The following is a 19,515-nucleotide window of genomic DNA, read 5'->3' as shown; positions in this document are numbered from 1 at the left end:
TTCAATATCTCACTCAATTGTCAACATAGCTTTAGCCCACTCTACGCAAGTCAGTTTATGATGACCTGTCATATGTTATGTTACATTGTCTCCCACAGTGATGGATGGAAGCCCCATGAGGTGGCAAGCAAAGTTTCACTATGAGCCTGATCCTGAAGCCAATGGGGGCTGAGGGTGCTCAGCAACTTGAGTTCAAGCTCTGTGTGTGGCACAAAGCTCTATGAAGTACTCTACCTAAATCTTTCCAGAAGGATCTCCTAAGATAGCTATAAAAAAGAAGAAATATGAAAAAAAATCCACTTTTAGTATTACAGAACTAATTTAACACTAAAAGCCATTCATTTGAAAGACATGCTTTTAAGACCAACATCCACTTACTTTTACTGCAGCCAAATAGGTTGTGGACGTCCAAATTACTAGCATTGGGAACACAGTTGTCACATTTCAAGCCAGTTACAAATTGTTTACAAACACATTGTCCAGTAACAGGATGACAAGTCCCATTAATGACTCCTGAAGGATGACAATTACAATGCTGACATCTATAAACAAAAACAAACCGAAAAAGTAATCAAAGCACATTAACACTTCAGTTAGACACAGTAGGGTTTTATTTAGTGGCTTCTTTTGTCTTACATAATTCAGAATTATAATTAAACAGCTTAGTGGACAGAGGTGCAGTAAAAAAATGTAAATACTTGGATCTATTTAAAAAAATAAAATGCAGCTTAAAAATTTGCAAGTTATCTATTTCATACTGTTTTAATAAATACTCAAAATAAGCATTTGAAATCTGAGCATTAGATGAAATTTATGCTAAATTGGATAAAGAAAATGGTTTAGATTTAAAAATGTGTTAATATAGAATTGATCCGTACACAGAGTGCATGCATCACAGTACTGATTAATAAACCTATTATTGGTCCAATCCTACAACCCTTATTCACACAAAATATTCCTTACTCACAAAAATAGTGCAACTGAAGTCAGAATATTTATCTGGCCTGCTTTATGTATGAGAGAGATCTTCAGGATATATTCAGATCCTGAAGATTCTAAGCTTTCATCAAAGAAAAAAGTTTCTTGCCCACAGAGGCAATAGATAGGGCTGCAAATGCAAAATAAATCAAAGAGGAAAGATCCAAAGACTGGGAAGAAGGAGAAAAACAGAAAGGAGGATAGAGTAGGAAGAGAAAGGTCAGAAATACCACTGGTCATAATGGGGAGCACATTTCCCCCACTATGTGATACTGAAATTGACAATAAGGTACTTAAATAAATTATAATAATTAAAAGTTTAACTGCTACACAAAGGTCCACATGCTAACCTTCATCCTTTGTGCAAACCTCTCATTGGCATCAGTGAAATATCCTCAGTGGATTGAGATATTTGATCCTAAATCTATATGCTGGCTCATGGACCATAATTAAAAATGGAATTTGCTCCTCTCCACAGTATATATTTGAAAACCCTGCTAAACAAGGGTTTTTGCAATTGATATATATTTTTTCCCCCAGTGGCACCGAATTATATCATCACTACCAAAATCAGTTAAAAATATAAGGTCTGTGATTCTCAATAATGGACTTATCCACGTAACAGACAATGGTTTGTCTTTGAGTGAACAACTTACAACACATTGCCAATTCTCTGAGTCATGCCACCACCTCAGTGTAGAGTTTAATAATAGCAAATAAACCACAATTAACTTTTCTGCTCTAATTTTCTAATCTCACATTTGTACCTCAATGGACGGAACAAATGTTTAAAAAATCATGGGCCAAATCCTGGCTGCAATTCATTACCAATACAGTACAAATCAGGAAGGGGAGCCACAAAAGTATTGTGAAACTCAGTTTGCACTCACCTAAACCTGAACTGGCTGTGCAACGGTCCTGTCCTCTGGCATAAATGAGAGCAGCCTGAAGGCAGCTCTAAATTACACCAGGTGCCAACAGTTGCAAGAGGACAATTAAATAACAGTCAGGGACTTGAAGGCTATATGGAAGATTCAGTTATGTTTCCTTTGTTCTGGTAGGACACCTGTGCTAGCCTGGGAAGGTTTCCTACACTTAAACTGATCTTCCCCAGACTGGTTACACTGGCTCTGTGGCCAGATCTCACTGGTTGTGCAATATAAAGTGAATGCATCCTATTCAAGATTCTGCCCCGTATTTCCACTTCTCTTTTCTTTATTCCCTCTCAGACACACCTGTAGGTCAAATAATGCTGAGTTCATCTACACTTTAGGATGATAAAAGCAAAGGGGAAAAAAACAACTTTTTTCACATTGGAGTACTAAGATCCAGGTCAATAATCAGTGAAATAGACATTAAATGTGACAGATTTTTAAACAAGTTTAAGAGAACTATTCACATACATTTTTTTGCCCATCGCAGAGCTCTGTTTGTTAGAGTTCTTTTACTCCACTGCAACTCTTGCTGTGTGATCTCCTGAGTAATCATTCAACACCCTTAAAAAGGCTGATAAAAGCTAAAGCTGCAAAATAAGCTGCAAATTTGTTTTATGGACTAATATCCCTTTGGGAATAAATAAAATACATTCTCTCCTGGAAGCCACTATACTGTAGTTTGCTCTCTTTTATAGTCAAGAGAAAAGGGCAATTTTTTCAAACAACTGTATTAAGTCCTTTCATCTGTAGACAGTGCATCCAAATCCCCCTTCAAATAGAGGTTTTGTTTAGACTATTTAAATGTCATGGTTTAGTTAGAGATAAAAAAGAAGATAGTGTATTGATAGGAAAATAATTCTATTTTATTATTTCATAATTTCATTACATGCTGCTATTTAGTGTGTATAGTTTGTGGGGCATTTTAATGCAAGTGTCTCAGTACATAAATAATGAGAGACTTCTCTTAGTATTATACTATTGTATATTACTGGACCTCTCATGAATAAGGGTCCCCTGAGTATTTCAGTTTTCATTATCATTCACTCATGAAACAATCAAATTAGTTTTAGATACATTACATTTACAGTCCCTTACAGTTGTCTGGTTGGGTGTGTTTGTTTTGTTTTTTGCCTGAAGTACTTATTTTGTCTTCTAGCCAACATATAGAAATATCTGTTTAACTTTATTAACGTAGGCCCCGATCCTGTAAACACTAATGTATGAGTTATCCTATTGACTTCAATGGGACTACTCACGGTTATTTCCAGGATCAGAGTCTTCATTAGTATTCTAAATAGTGAAATCAATACATTTTATTATTTTAAAAGTTTACTGTACATTTGTGAAGTCAATATTTTTATGCCACTAAGGACTTTTATGGTAAATAAACAAACATTCCTTGAAACTTTCCAGCCACACAAGCAATATTTTCAACATTCTGGAGGACTGTTAATAAAATAAATTAGAAGCTTATGTTATTTTTTAAACGCTACCTTCCCAAGACATTTTAAATCAAACATATTTCACATTTATTAAAACAGAATTACACATAATCAAAGAAAAAAGACTTAAAACATGGAAAGAGAAATACCAAGCCAAGATGAATTGCAATATTGATTTTGCAAAGATAAATGGTTTTTGTAATATTAATATAGAGAAACCTTTATTACATTGACTCTCTAGGTGCAGTTAGAGCCTCTCCAGCAATCTGTTTAAAATCTTAATTTTTCATCCTTATGGGAAAACCTCACTTGCTAAGTGGATTTCATAAACAGTAATCTGTCAAGAGATATATATAGATAAACAATTTGTAATGTTCATTGACCAGTTCATTATAGTAAACAATACAGAAGTAAGGCTTATCTAATCTCCACCAATGTTCATGACCATTAAGGGTTCTGTTTGAATCACTGTAAAATCCTGGAGTCTAAAATTCCTCCTACCCTGCAGGGAATTTTCTACTTTGCAAGCTGAATTCCACTGAATAATACTCCATGTTCCTGCAAGGTTGGTGGAATTTTAAGGCCTCATGACTCTGTCTCTGCATATCACAGAATAGCAACAAAAATGGCAGAAGTCAACACAGCTCTGGCGTTTAGATTATGGGCGGCTAGTATTCTTTGCTTGATTGGTTTAGTAATCTCAAAATTTCTAGAAAGGGACAGAGAATGCTTAAATCAGTGTGGAATTTGCAAAAAAAAATGGCAAATCGCTCCTTTTTAAAAGAAGTCTTAAAATTTGCAAAAACTGAATGAAAACAGATAGGCAAATATGGCTACAGATGATCACTTTTAATAGAGAAACCCTTCTGAAGAGGAGAAGGAACATTACCCAACATATAGTGGAACCATCACGGATCTACTACACAGGAGGATCCAAATCTCCCAGACACTACAAAGCCAAGCTCTATAGTGGCTCTCTCCATAAGCCTGTTCAGGGATTATGGGAGTCCCAGGCATAGCTGATAGGTCCACAAACTCTTCTGGTCTACTGGCCTCAAGTATAGCTGGGTGCACAGCAGCAGCCACAGACTTTCTGTAGATGTTCCGTTGCCTGGATCTAAGCTTGGTATGGGATTCTGTACTTCCCTTTCTCTGCGTTCCCCATATAAAACCTGATTACTTTGGCTCTACACATGGGGGGCAGGGCGATGCTCCCTGTGAAGAAGTGTGTCTGAAGGGATAGGAGGGGGAGTGAAGGGAAGTACTGAGATTCAGGGCTGGGGGGCACCAACCAACTCCAGGTTGGGAAAGAGGGTCCCTGGGTTTCCTACCTGCTCCCAGACTATTCCAGCCCAACTGGGTTCCACTCCTTGCCCCACCCATCCCCCCTGGGGCATGCAGGAGTTTACACAGAGGTGAAGCCAGGGCCGGCTCCAGGTTTTTTGCTGCCCCAAGCAAAAAAAATAAAAAGTCGGAGTGCCGCCACCACAGCAAAAAAAAAAAAAAAGGGCCGGAGTGCCACCCCTTCAAAAGTGCCGCCCCAAGCACATGCTTGGGACACTGGTGCCTAGAGCCGGCCCTGGGTGAAGCCCCCACAATATTTCCATTACAGGGGTGCTAGACCCCCTAGCCCTCCTGGTTCCACTACCCCTGCACAAAGGATAAGCATTCCACTATAAATTACCAAAAAGCCCAAAGCTGGAATTCTTTGTTGTGAGGTAAAATGGAGGCCTCGTGGGATTAAGAACAAGAAGAATCTTAAATGGATTTCTAATAAAGTCAGATAACAAATGCTTGCATCAATGGGAGATTAAATCCATATTCCTGGTCATGACTATGACACTGGCATTGTCTAACTCTGTCACCGTTAACAACAGAACTGCATAATTATAAATAGCCAAGAGGATATTACCAAACATGAAGCCAAACAAACACGAGAGTCTTTACTTAATGCACTACTGCAAGGAAGGCACACAAATATTACCATGAAGAGTGTGGTATCAGAACTTGAGGAGAACAGAACAGAAGCCTACCCATTGGTGGCACAAGTCAACAGCGTACATTGTCTTTTGCCTAATATATAACTGATTGACAATTTATGGAAGCAAAAAAAGAGAGGTAGCGTGTTCAAGCTCAGTCTGGATTCAAATCCCAGTTTTGTAAGAAAGCACCTTTAGGATAGTAGTAACCAAAACTTTGGGATCCAGACATTCTCAGATTAAGTTCTTTGAGATATGGATTCAGATATGAATTTGGTGGTTTGAGCCCATCTCTTGTGCACAAAAGGCATTGCTTACCAGACAGAAATTGTGAACCTTTTCACATCCTGTTTGGAACTCAAAGTCAAATCCTATTTCAAACTAAAGAATAAGGAAGATGAATTTAGAAGGAAACTTAATATTACATTATTTTTATCCCTTACCATCAAGAGTGACAGGAAGTGAAACAGAAAATCCCCATTCTTACAGATTCCAAGACTGCCATTAACAGATACTTCTATGACCCGCAACACTAAAAAAATCCCCTGCCTAACGATAACAATAATATAAAAGTTAAAGTGAAAAAATCTACAATGTCAAGTACACTCAGGAAGACATATACACTCACGTTCTAGGATCAGGATATATTTATTCCCCTTTTCACTCAAGGCTAGTATGGGGATTTCATATCACTTTCATTTAAGTCTATTTTTTTTAAATATAAATATTAAATGTAGCAAAATACTTTACAATCATATGGTCTGCAGGAAAATGTGATAATATGAGTGCCTGTGAAATCTTATTGGACAACTTGTAAAAAGGAAATTGAGATTGTGGGGATTAGACAAGCAAAAGAAGAAGCTGCAAGAGAAAGATAGAGCAATAGACAGAATAACAATACATCACCTACTGATGTACCTCAGACATTCAAGGAAGTATATTCACACTATTTTAGTGTGCATAAAGGCTCTAGGCTACATTAGATACAAAATTTTCCCTGCACCACAAAATTAGGGTGCTGATAGAGGCAATCCACTCCTCTAGGACTACAGATTTTGGAAATAGAAAAGTCTGTCATTAGATGAATCCATTCTCTGCAAATTTTACATTTTCTGTTATTGTTAATAGAAAATATGAGGGCATCAAATTTTTGCCACCCTTCTCCGGTGAAATTTCATTTTCACTGAAATTTTCCCACCCAGTGTTAATTATTGATAAGAACAGCATGTAAACTTTTTTCCAAGTATCACACCAAATACCTGAATAGTTGATTATTTCAGATATAGAATAACGGTAATAAGACAATCCTCAAACCATTATAAACATGAGACATAGCTTATAAGATTTTAATTATGCTTCCACTGAAGTCAATGGCAAAACTTCCATTGACTTCAGTGGGTGTGGGAATGGGTCCTGTGTAAATCTGGATATGTGTACAAATTTCAGTGGAAGACTGTTTTCAATAGATGGCCTTTTCTTTTATTGTTACTAAAGATTTTAAAGTTAGTTGGTGTGAGGAAATATGAAGAAGAAATTTGAAATAAACTGTATTTATAAAAACAAACGAACAAAACAAATACTTACCTCCCTGAATCAGAATCAAATCCAAAATAAAGTTCTCTGCAGCGGTCACATCTCTGTCCAGTTACGGAAGCATCTTGGCAAACACATTGGCCAGTTAGACTATTACAGACCTGATTCACTGAACCAGTTATGTGGCATAAACAAGGCAAGCAGCCAGAAGCACGGTATGGAGATATGTAATAACCTAGCAAAGATAAATTAGTGAACAAATACACATTTTAACAAACTTGCAGAAAAAGAAATACAAACAGAAGAATATCATTTTGTGCATTCATATTTAGCAATTTAATAATATACCCACTACCACCTAACAAACCTAGTTCATATACACACCCCAACACCTACAAATCTATGCAGTCATTTTGTGGAGCAGGTTGTCTAATCCCATTCAATGGCATTTTCTGAAGCTGTTATCTATTCTCTGCTTGCCAACTCTGATTTTCTATTCTGAATCCCGCAAATCATCTTCTTAGGCAGAGCAGGAGAAAAAAAACAGGACAACAGTCCCACAGGTATCAGGCAGTGGGGGAAGCAAAGATCCCACTGCATGGGAGGCACTAATGAATGCAACACAGACTGCAGGAACATGCACATAATGCCATGCAAGATCAGAGCTGTGGTTCATCTAGTCCAGGATCCTGTCTCTGATAATACCGGTACCAGTCACTTCCAAAGGAAATACAAGAAAACGATATGTCCTCACTGGAAAAGTTCCTTTCTAAAATCTTCTAGGTAAGTGGTAGGTTTATGCCCCAAAACCATCCTATTTAACATTGTGTGGCCAATGTTCCTATTATCCATATAAATATCTAAATACTTTATTTTTTACCTCTACTAACCTCTGCACTTTGTGGCAATGACTGCACCTTTAAGTAGAGGGTATTTGGCTGGCTGGCCGAATGAAGGGAAAAGTGCTTTATGGCTGGGGGGAGTGGAAAAGGAAAACGGCTGCAAAAAAGGCCTGGGTGCAGTTGGGATTTTTTCGCCTTCTCCACAGCAGGTTCAGGAAGGGCTTTGTTCATGCGTGGCATGAAGGGCGATAGGCTATATGTCGCAACTCATTATTTAAGTGTAGGGTGGATGTCCATAGGAAAGTTATAGAGTGACCAGATAAATGGCTTGGAAAAGGGTTTAAAAAGGTGTCAGTTAAAGAAACGAATGGGGGGGGGGGACTCCTATGATTGGTATGGCAGGGAGCCAACCCCTCCCATTCTTAACCCTCCTACAAGGGGGTGTGGGAGGTGGATGGCAAAGTCCCAGCAATGAATTTGCTGGAGGGACCTGGATGGAAAAAGAGGGGGAGCTGGTGGAAGCCCCCCAGGGTAATTACAGAATAAACAGGGGGTTACCTGCATTGTACACTTTTATCTGCCAGGTAGTCCCAGACATCTAATAATAAAGTTGCGGCCTGATTAAACCCATATTAAATGTCTCCTGTCCTTCTTTTGGTATTGTCAGACAATGAGTTCAACAGGTTGATTAGTTTTTGTGTAAAAAGTTTTCTTTTCTCTATTTTAAAATGGTTGTTTCAGTTTTGTCCCCCATCCCCTTGTTCTTATATTATGGAAAAGGATATAGAGAAGCATCCGGTTGACCCTCACTTCCTCACTCATTATGTGGTATACCTCTACCACGTCCTCTTATCAATATCTCCTTATATAAAAGTCTATCCAGATCTCTAATCATTTTCGTCACCCACCTCTGAATCTCTTATTCCTACTAAATCTTTTTGACATGGACCAGAGCTGAATACTGAACTCAAGTAAAGTACTACCACACATGTAGTAGTAGGATTTTATGTTTGTATTTTATATAATTTAGTATAAAAATAAAGAATAACAATGTAGCATGCATTAAATGTATTGGTGTATGATTTAATCACATCCTGCCAGCCACCCTTTTTGAATAGCAGAAAGGAATGGCCTAATGGGCCACTGGTAGAAATGCATCAGCCGGAATCTGTGTCTGAGCTGATTTCAAGGCAGTAACAGACCTTTTAGGGCCACCACTTTGTTGTAGGTTTACCATTTTAAAATAAGTAAAAGAATGCAATGCTTGATTTTCTCTTGCATTGCAATTTGATGTTCCTATTCAAATGCTCTGTGTAAATCAATTCTATTTTGTGCGTGAATGATGAATGGGTCTGTTAGAAAATAAGTGTAAATGCCATTACCGGACCAAATGTTCTAGGGAGGAACTGAGGACAGACGCAAGGGCGCCAGAAGATTACAACACGCCCTTATTAAAATGTCAAAAAAGGGCAAATTAACAACTCTAAAAATAAGACAGGCACCTATCAATGGGAACAAGATAGCTCTGATCAAAACCAGCATGGGGTAACTCCCTAAAAAAATTAAACAAAATAAAAAAAACAAGCACTCATTAAACAACAATTAATTACAGTATGATGGTGCAAAACTCATTGGTCCCAATAAAAAATTAATCACTACATAAACAGGGTGCCTTGCCATGAAACTTTGGGTTCGTCTTGCCAAGACTTTCCCAGAGCATCGTGTCGCGACTGACGGAACCCGTCTCCTACCTACCCGTGATCAAGCTAGCTGGCCACTAGATTGATCCGGACTCTGGACTGGTAACTATAACATCGACTGGCAGGACAGAGGGGGTGTATGTGTATGTATATGTATGTGATTGAATGAAGATGCTAATTGTTGTATCTTCAATAAATGCAGTGTATTGCCTTTTTCCCTGAAAAAGATCCCATGTGCTTCTTATAAGCATAACATTATTTCCTCTCTCATTTCTTATACACGCTAACATTATTTTAGCAGGGGGTGGGTTGCCCCACTGTGCATTTAGCAGAGGTTCACGTTTAAGTTGCCCCGGCCTTTTTCTCTGAGTGATAATAGTTAATTTAGAATCTAGTAGTGTGTATGAGTAGTTCAAATTATTTCTTCCAATATGCATTACTTGGCACTTGCCAACAATGAATTTCATCTATTGTGCTGCCCGTTCTCTTTGCTTTGTGGTGTCTTCCTGGAGTTCTTGTCTAGTCCTGACATATCTACTTTAATTGCATGTCACCACAATGTTTACCCCTCACCCCAACCATTAATAAATATATTAAATAAAGCCAGTTCTAATATAAGAATGCCACCTAACCTTATATAGCACTTTTCATCCATACATCTCAAAGTGCTTTACAAAAATAGAATATTTGGGTGGGAGGGGGCATCCCTTTGTCAACATTTTTCTATTATTCCTTATGGTATGACTCACAATGACTGAGAAGAATTTTCCCCTCCTCTCATACATTCTTGCAGCATTCTCGTAGACCTCTTAGTCACTTTTCCTCCCTGATTATATAAAGTTCAGTAAGCTTCTCTTCTTTAGTCATGTTCTTCAGTTGCTGAATCTTTTTTAGTTGTCCATTAACTCTCCCTCTAACTTTCTGATGTCCTGTTCCATAATGAAGGGCCCAAAATTGCATTGTAATGTGCTATCTAACCAAGGCATTATTTCCTTTGTCTTACAAGCGATACCTTTATATATACACCCCCAGGGTGGAATTGTCTTTCTTTGCAGCAATGTTGTGCTGTGAGCTCATATCCAAAATAGCAAAAGAACTAAACAAATTGAAAACATTAGAATTTTACTGCTCAAGTCTTTGTTCAAGTTTAGCTTCTGGTCCTCAGTGAGATAAATCTCAAGTGGACAGTCAAGTGATATCAGTCTCCAGTTAACACACATTCGCATCATAAAACAACCATACTGTTGGCACTTTATTCCAGAGAGGCCCAGAACTGAGCCATCACGGAGACTGAGTATCTTGAAGTTATTAGTGAGGCAGCATGTATTATCTCATATTGCAGTTGCGTGTACAGTATAGTACCTGTCCTGTACATAAATAGAGGAGCCATTTCCCAGCAATGTCACTCTCGAGCACAATGAACAACTCAACTGCAAGAGTATAGCTGGAAGATAGGAAACAAGTTTAACCCTACACCTCATGCAAAAGGTCAGTGCACCTTGGTAGGTATCTGATTTATAATCTGCTGAGAAAGTACTAAACATTAATATTAGGCAGACCCTAGTGCAATCGAGAAAAAGACAGACCCATATCCACTAGTGAATTAGCATAAAACTGACAAGTAACAAAGGACAGAAACAGATAAATGAGTAAGTCTAAAGTATTATAATGAATCTCAACTGAGCTGACTTGCTCATAGGAACATCTTTTATTATAATTGTTACAGCAGCAAACGCTATAGTTAAGGTTACCATTTTAGGGCCAGATCCTAAATCTGGAAGTCAATAAAGCTATGCCAATTTAGAGCAGGTAAGGATCTGGCACTATATCTCTGTTATTAATCATTTATAAACTTTTTACCATGGTGACACTTCAAAGTCCCTCAAAGCATCAGATTTTCTTTTTTAAAAGTATTTTAAAAACAAGAATGTAAATCTAGGAGGTGGGGGAATGGATGAAAAAAACTGTTTCATAAACAGAACTATTTGAAAAAGATTTTTTCTTCTTCTGAATATACACAGTAAGGCCTAAATCTTCAAAAGTGACTTTCAGTTTTGTTTCTGGATACCCAATTAGAGACAGGTAAGGGAGGCTGATTTTAAGAAAGTAGTCCGTGCCTGTTCTCTGAAAATTAGGACCATTTGAAGTGCTTCAATATGGGCACCCAGAAGTCACTTTTGAAAAACGTAGTCCTAGATCATCAAAAAACAAGACAGAAGAGGCATCAAATTGCAAACTGATATTGCACATGTTGGGCTAAGCACTATCCTGGCCAGCATGGCAAGAGAATAGGAATGCAACAGAAATCCTGACAGTCAGACCAGAATTCCTTGCTAGTGACAAAGGCAGCATACTGTGTGAGTATTTTGCTTCACCGCACAGCGGGAGCAGAATAGATCCCTGTCTGTGCTACTAGTGGCAGCACATAACCATGGCACACTGTATATGCTCATCAATTGCAATGGCAAGGTAGGAAGGGATCTCACTGAGATGCTCTCCCCTTCCACTAATGCAATGACTATTAATTGTGGGATGGGGAGATGGGAAGGGGAGGGACCCAGAGAATGAGGAAAAAATACAATAATGAAGGAAGGTTTTTTTTTGAAATCCCTCAACATATCAACAGCTGGGGGACCTCTAGCCCCAGTGAATTGCATCATCCCCTTTCAGTCCTACCTTGCATCAGGAGGTTCTCTCTATCCAATGTTCCCTGATATCTAGTCTTGAGAGACTGTAACAGCCCACTAATTGCCCCAAACATTTATAATATGCAGAATCCATTAGTCTCCTAGTAGTCTTGTGCAGCATCTCATGGCATTCATCCATCTGTTGCTAACCAGAAACAGTAGTTTTGAGGAGAGGCTTTAAGAAATGGCTGCTTGGGATTTATAGTCAGTTTTCTCCAAACTAGCTGAAGTGTCTAGTTCCAGCGACTTAGGACTGAAGTCCCATTTCAAATGTGAGAGAGGCTCCTAAAGTTACGTAGGCACTTTTGAAAATGTGTCATTGGCACGTCTGAAAATTTTATCTCAAGTCAAAGTCTGAGGGCTAGTCTACACTAGAAGCGCAACATTGGTGCAGCTGCTCTGATGCAGCTGTGCCGCGTCCAGTGAAGACGCTCTATGCCGACATGAGAGAGTTCTCCTGTTGGCATAATTACTCCACCTCTGCGAAAGGTGGAAGCTATGTCAAATTACAGCAACGTAAGCACTATCCTCACTGACGTTATGTCAGAGGGAGACGTTCTCCCACTGACATAACGTCAGTGAGGACAGTGCTTACGTTGCTGTAATTTGCATCGCTCAGGGGGGTGGTTTTTTTCACACCCCCGAGTAACATAAATTATATCAACATAAGCGGTGGTGTAGACCTGCCCTGAGTGGCTGCATGGAAAGTTGTGGTCTCTGGTTAGCGAGAAACTCCTAAATGCCTTCCTGTTGCAAGGACTCTGCTCAGCACAGGTGCTAAGGCCTGAATGGTTGTGGAGAGGTTGCCCATCCAGGTGAGGGTGGCAGGGAAGTGTGCTGACAGTGGGTGAAGACAGGTCTAGGGCATATATTACTTACCTGTTTTGTGGCTACAGGCTTTAATTCTTCAGAGCTGTAAATCCACTGCCTCTCATAGACATTAAGTTCACATGTGAAGTAAAAAGGGGTTTTCTTCTTTTAAAAAGGGTTGTTCCTGCTTTCCATACATCACTAATTAAAATAACTGAGTGAACAGTGCCTCCCTCAAGTTATATTTAATTTCAATATTTTTTCATTCAAAAATAAAAATCTATGCAAGAAAACAATTATTTATAAATCAACAAACCAGGAGACCTGAGGTTTCCCCAGTTCTCCCCTTCCTCCATGAAACATAGGTAATTAAGCTCTTTTCTCCATGGGGAGGGAAAACAGGACGAGAAGGCATGAGGATGTGTTGACATTTTGAATCACATCAAAGTGAGAGATTTTTTGAAAGTTAGAGTGCAAATATCTATCTTTTTGTGGCTAATTTTAGGTCTCTTACTTGAATTTATTTTAAGGAAATACACTGGGAAATGAGAACACTTAAACTACTTGAGTTTATGCTGTAAATCACAGAGTAAATTTATTCAGGAAACTGAGTTAAAATAGGTGCATTGTCCCATCAATCTAAACTACCCTTAATATATTTTTATGGTTGCCATTTTTACCTAATTAATTACATGCTTTTAATTAGTCTGTGATGGCTACAGATATGCTTGCAGTACATTTTGTTGTCTTTGGCCTAAGGCAAAGCCAAAGGACACGGTTTGGTTATTTGAAACCGATTAAATTGCTCCATAGTTCCATAATTTAAGACCACTCTTATCATCAGATCAGTTTGTAAACAAATAATATTTTAAAGAATGCATACTCTTTAGAGCTGGGTATTCTTATTATAACTCACTGTGTTATACTTATTAAATACAGGGCTAGTATGTTGTTTTAGCAGATTTGGGTTTCTCAGGGTTTTTTTTAAATAGCTGATCTAGAAACTGCAAGATTAAGTTCAATCATCCAAAGTGATTCATCCACTGGTATGTATTCCTTCCTGTCTTCTTACCCTCTCCACATTACTCCCCACCTTAAAAATCCCCTCATTATTACAACAGTGATAATCTAATACTGACACCTCAAAGATCTTTTTCGGGTTACTATTGTACATCGTCATAATTTCTCCTCCCTCCTTTGAATGTATGCTGATATCAGCATCTATCATGTGGTCCAGGAAACAGTGCACTGGTCTGGGACTCTGGTTCATCTGGGTTCTATTCCCAGGTCTACCACTGGCCTGCTGGGTGACCTGAGGTAAGTTACTTCACCGCTCTGTGACTCAGTTTCCCCATCTGTAAAATGGGGATATGATATTGGCTTGCTTTGTAAAGTGTTTTGAGATCTACTGATGAAAAGAACTATACAAGACCTAGGCTAGGTGATATTATTAGGGTCCAAACCACTGAAGTCAACACAAAACTCCTATTTAATACAAGGAGTACAAGATGGGGCCCTTACAATGTTAAGATATCAAACTAATCTATAAAGCAGTAAACTCAATGCTAATCACTTACACATTTGTATACACTTCTTAGTAAAACAAGACAAATTACTTTCTCACACCAAGATATTTTTAAAACAAACAAGTATGTGAAAATATTCCCTTGTGTGCCATGTAGGTTATTCCACATGCTATTCTGTTCATACTATCAATTAGACATTTTTAAACCACTATAGAGCTACATAAACCCTTGCTTTCACTTTTCAAGGACAAGGGTGGGTCACTGGCTCAGGAAGCCTTGACATCACTCCTCCACCTAGCCCCAGCCTGCTCTCTGATTAAGTGCCTGCTGTAGAGTGCCGGCAGGTCAGATAGAACTGGGGAAGGAATGAAAAAAAACCACAATAGTGCTATATTTATTAGTATACGTACCTAAAATAATTTAAATTAATGTAAAAAAATACTAATGGAGGTTAAGCTGCATTTTTAACCTATGTTCAAGTTATTGAATGGCATATTAAAACCAATGAGGCTCTAATGTACCTTCTAATGTGCACTGCTACTTTAACAAACTGCTTATAAATTTAACTTGAACTAAATCTCTCTCTTTAACACAGATTAGGTTAATAATACATGGGGTTTCATTATATTCACCTGTTTTCTAAAAATTAATAAAAAGGTAATTATAATGCTACCCACTATCATGAACTCAGATATAAACTCCATTTACAGTAATGTAGAATGAAATTCCTTAATTGTTTCAATGCTCCGTGACGTACCAATTGCATTTTCAGCTGCTTATAAGGCCAATTCTTGCTTAGCCCTTGTGAGAACCTGCATATCCCCAACATGATGGTGCAATCACATGCACTTATAGGACAATTTGTTTTGCCAGCCTTCCTAAGCTGTTCCTACAGATGTCTCCACAACTTCCTCCATACTAACCGCTCATGCATGGAAGACCCTTCCTGAACTGATCTTTGAGGAAACTATCTTTCAATTACTTCCTCAAGACCCCCATTTGCTGCAATTCCTATAACAAATCACCAGTCAAATCAGGAGTAACTTTATTTATGTCTATGGAGATGTACAAGTATGGAAAACAAACTTGTATAAATTGGAGGTGAATCAGGGCTAAAGCCCTATCAAAAAGGATCAGTATAATAATGGAAAAGACATTTCTGATTTTGGAATACTGCAGAGTGTAACAAGCAATTTTCTTCCGATTTCCTTACCTGATTCACACTGATTACACCTTCTTCCTTGACGATTAAGCAGGCACACACATTGTCCACTAATCTGGTCGCAAACTGTTCCTGCTAATGTCCCCAAGGAGTCACAGTCACAAATCTGGCAGCCAAGAAGGTTGCTAATGGTAAGATTATACATATGAGGCACACACTGATTGCACTGAAGCCCAGTTACACCGGCTTTGCAAGGACACTGTCCTGTTGATTTGTCACACAACAGAGAGCCATTTACTGTACCAGCATTATCACAATTACATGGCAGACAGGCTAAGGAATTATTTTGTTGTACTTTGTAATACCCATCTAAGCATTCACTGCATTGTCTTCCTCCAGTATTAGGTTTACATACACATTGCCCTGTGGTAGAGTTGCAAACCATTCCAGAAAGTGATCCTGCGACATTACAGTCACAAGTCTTACAGCCAGTAGCATCCAGCCCAAAGAAGTTGTCCATGCAGGCGTCACACTGAAGCCCTTTGGTGTCTTCTTTACAATTGCACTGCCCAGTAAAAGGGTTGCAGAATTGGTTCAGTGAGCCATAGATATTGCACAGACAAGGCCCACATCCATGTTCATTAAAATTTCTGCTGATTTTAAATCCAAAATTACAACGATCACACTTGAGGCCTGAAGAGAGAAAAAGTTATTAATAAAAGGAGGAAGGAGGGGGGACATTCAATTCAATCAACAGAAATTCAATACAAACTATATATTTTAGATCTTTTTTTAAAAAGTTCTTTCCCACCACAATTTTTAATAGCAGCAGCAATGAGGTGGCTGCACAAAACTACAGAAAACAGCAGGAGCTAATGTAACAGCTATTTTTTGTATGTTTATATTTAAGAAATAATAGGGTTTTTGTTGGTTTTCATTAACATTTTTTTAGATAGATTTATTTTCATCTCAAGCACATTTTAAAATCTCTGGCAAAAACTAAATGTGATGTAGGTGACCACTTGTTACATGGCCTATCTTCTTAACTACAAGAGATGATACAAAATGAATGGGCAGAAGTTGTGCTGAGGGCTGTCAACTCATTTTGATGACATATACATAAACACTGCAAATTAGACTAATTTCTATGAGTTTTACTCATCATAATTCAATTTTAATATTGATTACACTTATATACCAGAGTTTATTAGGAGTCTTTATGGGATACAGAAAATGTTTTCCATAATCCAAGATGAAATAATGCTTTTGTCTAAATGTATGATTCAGTTAATACTTACAATACATTAGAAATTAATTTTTTTTTCACACTTCATCCTGTAGCTCTGTTAGTTTTGTTTTCAAATTCATTGCTTTATCCCTGCCTCGGGGGTTGCAGCTGAATTTTAGTTTATAACATTTACCTCACAAGAAAGCAAAGTAAATTATTATTTGAGAAATGCTAACTCACATGTGTATGTGTGTTATTTTTCAGTGGGAAAATCTTTCACTATGATACCATGGTTTAATTGTGGCATCCAGTAAAAGAAAAAATAACTTAGGTACGAACAAAATATTTCTATTCTTTAAAAAAAATGCATAAATATAATACATTTAGAAACTCATATGTAGAAAAGCATCTCTTGAAATGGTAGGAAATGCATTATATACATGGATAAAAACTCAAGAACTCCAACAGAAGGCAAGTTCCTTTAACAGTGATGAATGGCTCACCTAAGGCATATCATTTAATTTCAATAAGGAAAATAAAAAAGGCCCACTATTGCTGCAAATTTTAAAAATAACTGTATTGTTAACAAGAATTATGACTCATTTTGAACTATTAAAATTGGTCTACATGGATTCATATCATATCAGTTTTAAAAATATGCGCAGTGCTTATTTGAATATGCCATACATATTCCTGACAGGTAATCTATTCCTAACGATACTGAGGAAGGCCTACAGGGCATCACATTCAATGTTAACAAGTACAGGGGAGTTAGCACGCTTGGCATTTAATTCACATTCTTCTACCTTTTTATTCTAGATGAATGACCTACTTTAATAAAATTATTGGTGCTAATGTATTTTACTGGTGATAGAATCATTAGTAAGATTTAACAGTTGTGTTAACTCTAACAGTTCCCATTCTATAACACTGCAGTACACAGTTACATTTTCTGTTATCACATTTCTTTAGACAAAATGACAATAGACTGAGGTTACTTGTAAACCAAGTTTAAAAAAAATAACTCAACCTACATTTTAAAGAGGTAGCTTTTCTTTATAAAAGTTCACTGCACAGGGACTGATAAATAACACTTATTTACACATGGTAACAAGGGAAAGCAGAGTATTTACAGTTAGTTGTGTAAACAATCCTACTGACGTGCTTAACTTTAAGCACAAGTAATCTCACTGAAGTCAACGAGACAACTGTGCTTAAAGATAAGCATGTACATACATGTTTACAGGATTGGGCTTTATGTATCTTCCTCTCCTCCACCCCCCATAGATTGTTTTTTAAGTGAAGAGAAAAATCATCCCAAATATTTTCATAGACAGTGTAAAAGGTTTGAAATAATTTAAATAAGCAAGGCTCTGATCCTGCAATCCTTGCACACCCCATTTCTCACTGACGTCAAAGCAAGCTTGCGAATATACAAAGAATCCAAAATCAGGTCCCAAATGTATATGAAAAAAATATAATACAGAATTGTTAGAAAACTCCTATTTTATTTAATTTAGGAAATTCAATTTTAAGATGCATTAACTGTTTACACTGAAAAAATCAGGATTGTTTGATCCTGCGAGGATCCTGAGCACCTCCTGAGGGATGTTGTCCATGCTTTAATCCCCACTGTAGACAACAGGAGTTAAAGGCACTCAGCACTTCATATGAAGGAAGCTCAGAATTACCCAGGATTAGATCCTTTTAGAGGAGCATTTTCAGGTATTTATTTATTTATTGGCTTGTTTTGGAAATTCCAGCCACAAGAACAAAGAATAATAACTTGTAAAAATTCACAACAATTCAACTTTTTCGGGCATTCACTTTAACCTCACAGCTATCATATTTCTCTCCTACAAAGATATGGGTGGACACTAACAGAGATTTAGAAGTCTGGAAGAAGCAGTTGTTCACAATTTAGTAAATATGAATTACCTAAGATCTGAACCTTGAAAGGTATTTTTAGTATCAACATATGATCACAGTTGGTTCAGAAAATACAGATTACCAATAGTTTGAATGATAAATTGGTATAGGTTTTTTTTGAGCCGTATGTATGGCCTGAGACACGTACAGTTACCATGCAGGGCTCACTTTATCAGGAAATTCTCCTTGCATAATATTCCCATACATCAATATTTCAAAGTGTATTATGTACACTGTGTATTTTGGGCACTTGATAAATTTTGTCCTTATGTGGCTGTGGCTCCCCTCAAATATGCTGGAAGTAATAAATTGCTATAATCAAATCTAATTTCTGAAAAATACCTGTGGGAGTAACAAACAAAAAAGCACGTCTTGTAAAAAAAATGATAAATAACACAGAAGGTAGCAGTTTATTATAATCAGCTTGGCATTGAATTACAAAATTAAAATTATGTGGCCCTTGATAACTAACCCTAGCAATGTTCATGATCTGTGGAATAATGTTGACTTATTTTGCATTTCATAGGAACAGTTCAAAGAAATACAATAGAAAAAAATGGAAAGATTTATCACAAAGGACCCTGTAGCACAGAATATTTTGAGGGGGAAAAAATCCATTTATTTTGGTCTATTAAGAAAACTAGCATGGAAACGATTTGCTTAGAACTCATTAAGTATAAAACATTTTGAAAAAGTGCTAATTTCCTAAAAGAAACATCTATGCGGTAAGCAAATTAATATTATTTCTGTGAGTTATTAGTATG

General features: G+C 37.4%; 1 protein-coding gene across 1 annotated transcript in view; it reads right to left on the bottom strand.

Annotated features, from left to right (window-relative positions):
- Nucleotides 1-19,515, bottom strand: part of USH2A (usherin) — a 578,278-nt gene that overhangs the window by 470,083 nt on the left and 88,680 nt on the right. The window contains exons 12-14 of the mRNA XM_065401740.1: nucleotides 15,646-16,287; nucleotides 6,919-7,102; nucleotides 379-542 (exon numbers count right to left, since the gene is read on the bottom strand). Of these exons, the coding sequence (XP_065257812.1) occupies nucleotides 379-542; nucleotides 6,919-7,102; nucleotides 15,646-16,287 (990 nt within the window). The remainder of the gene's footprint in view (nucleotides 1-378; nucleotides 543-6,918; nucleotides 7,103-15,645; nucleotides 16,288-19,515) is intronic.

Source organism: Emys orbicularis, chromosome 3 (assembly GCF_028017835.1).
Source record: "Emys orbicularis isolate rEmyOrb1 chromosome 3, rEmyOrb1.hap1, whole genome shotgun sequence".
NCBI lineage: Eukaryota > Metazoa > Chordata > Testudines > Emydidae > Emys > Emys orbicularis.
The sequence above is the reverse complement of the archived record's forward strand: the minus strand, read 5'-3'. Positions and strand labels throughout refer to the sequence as shown.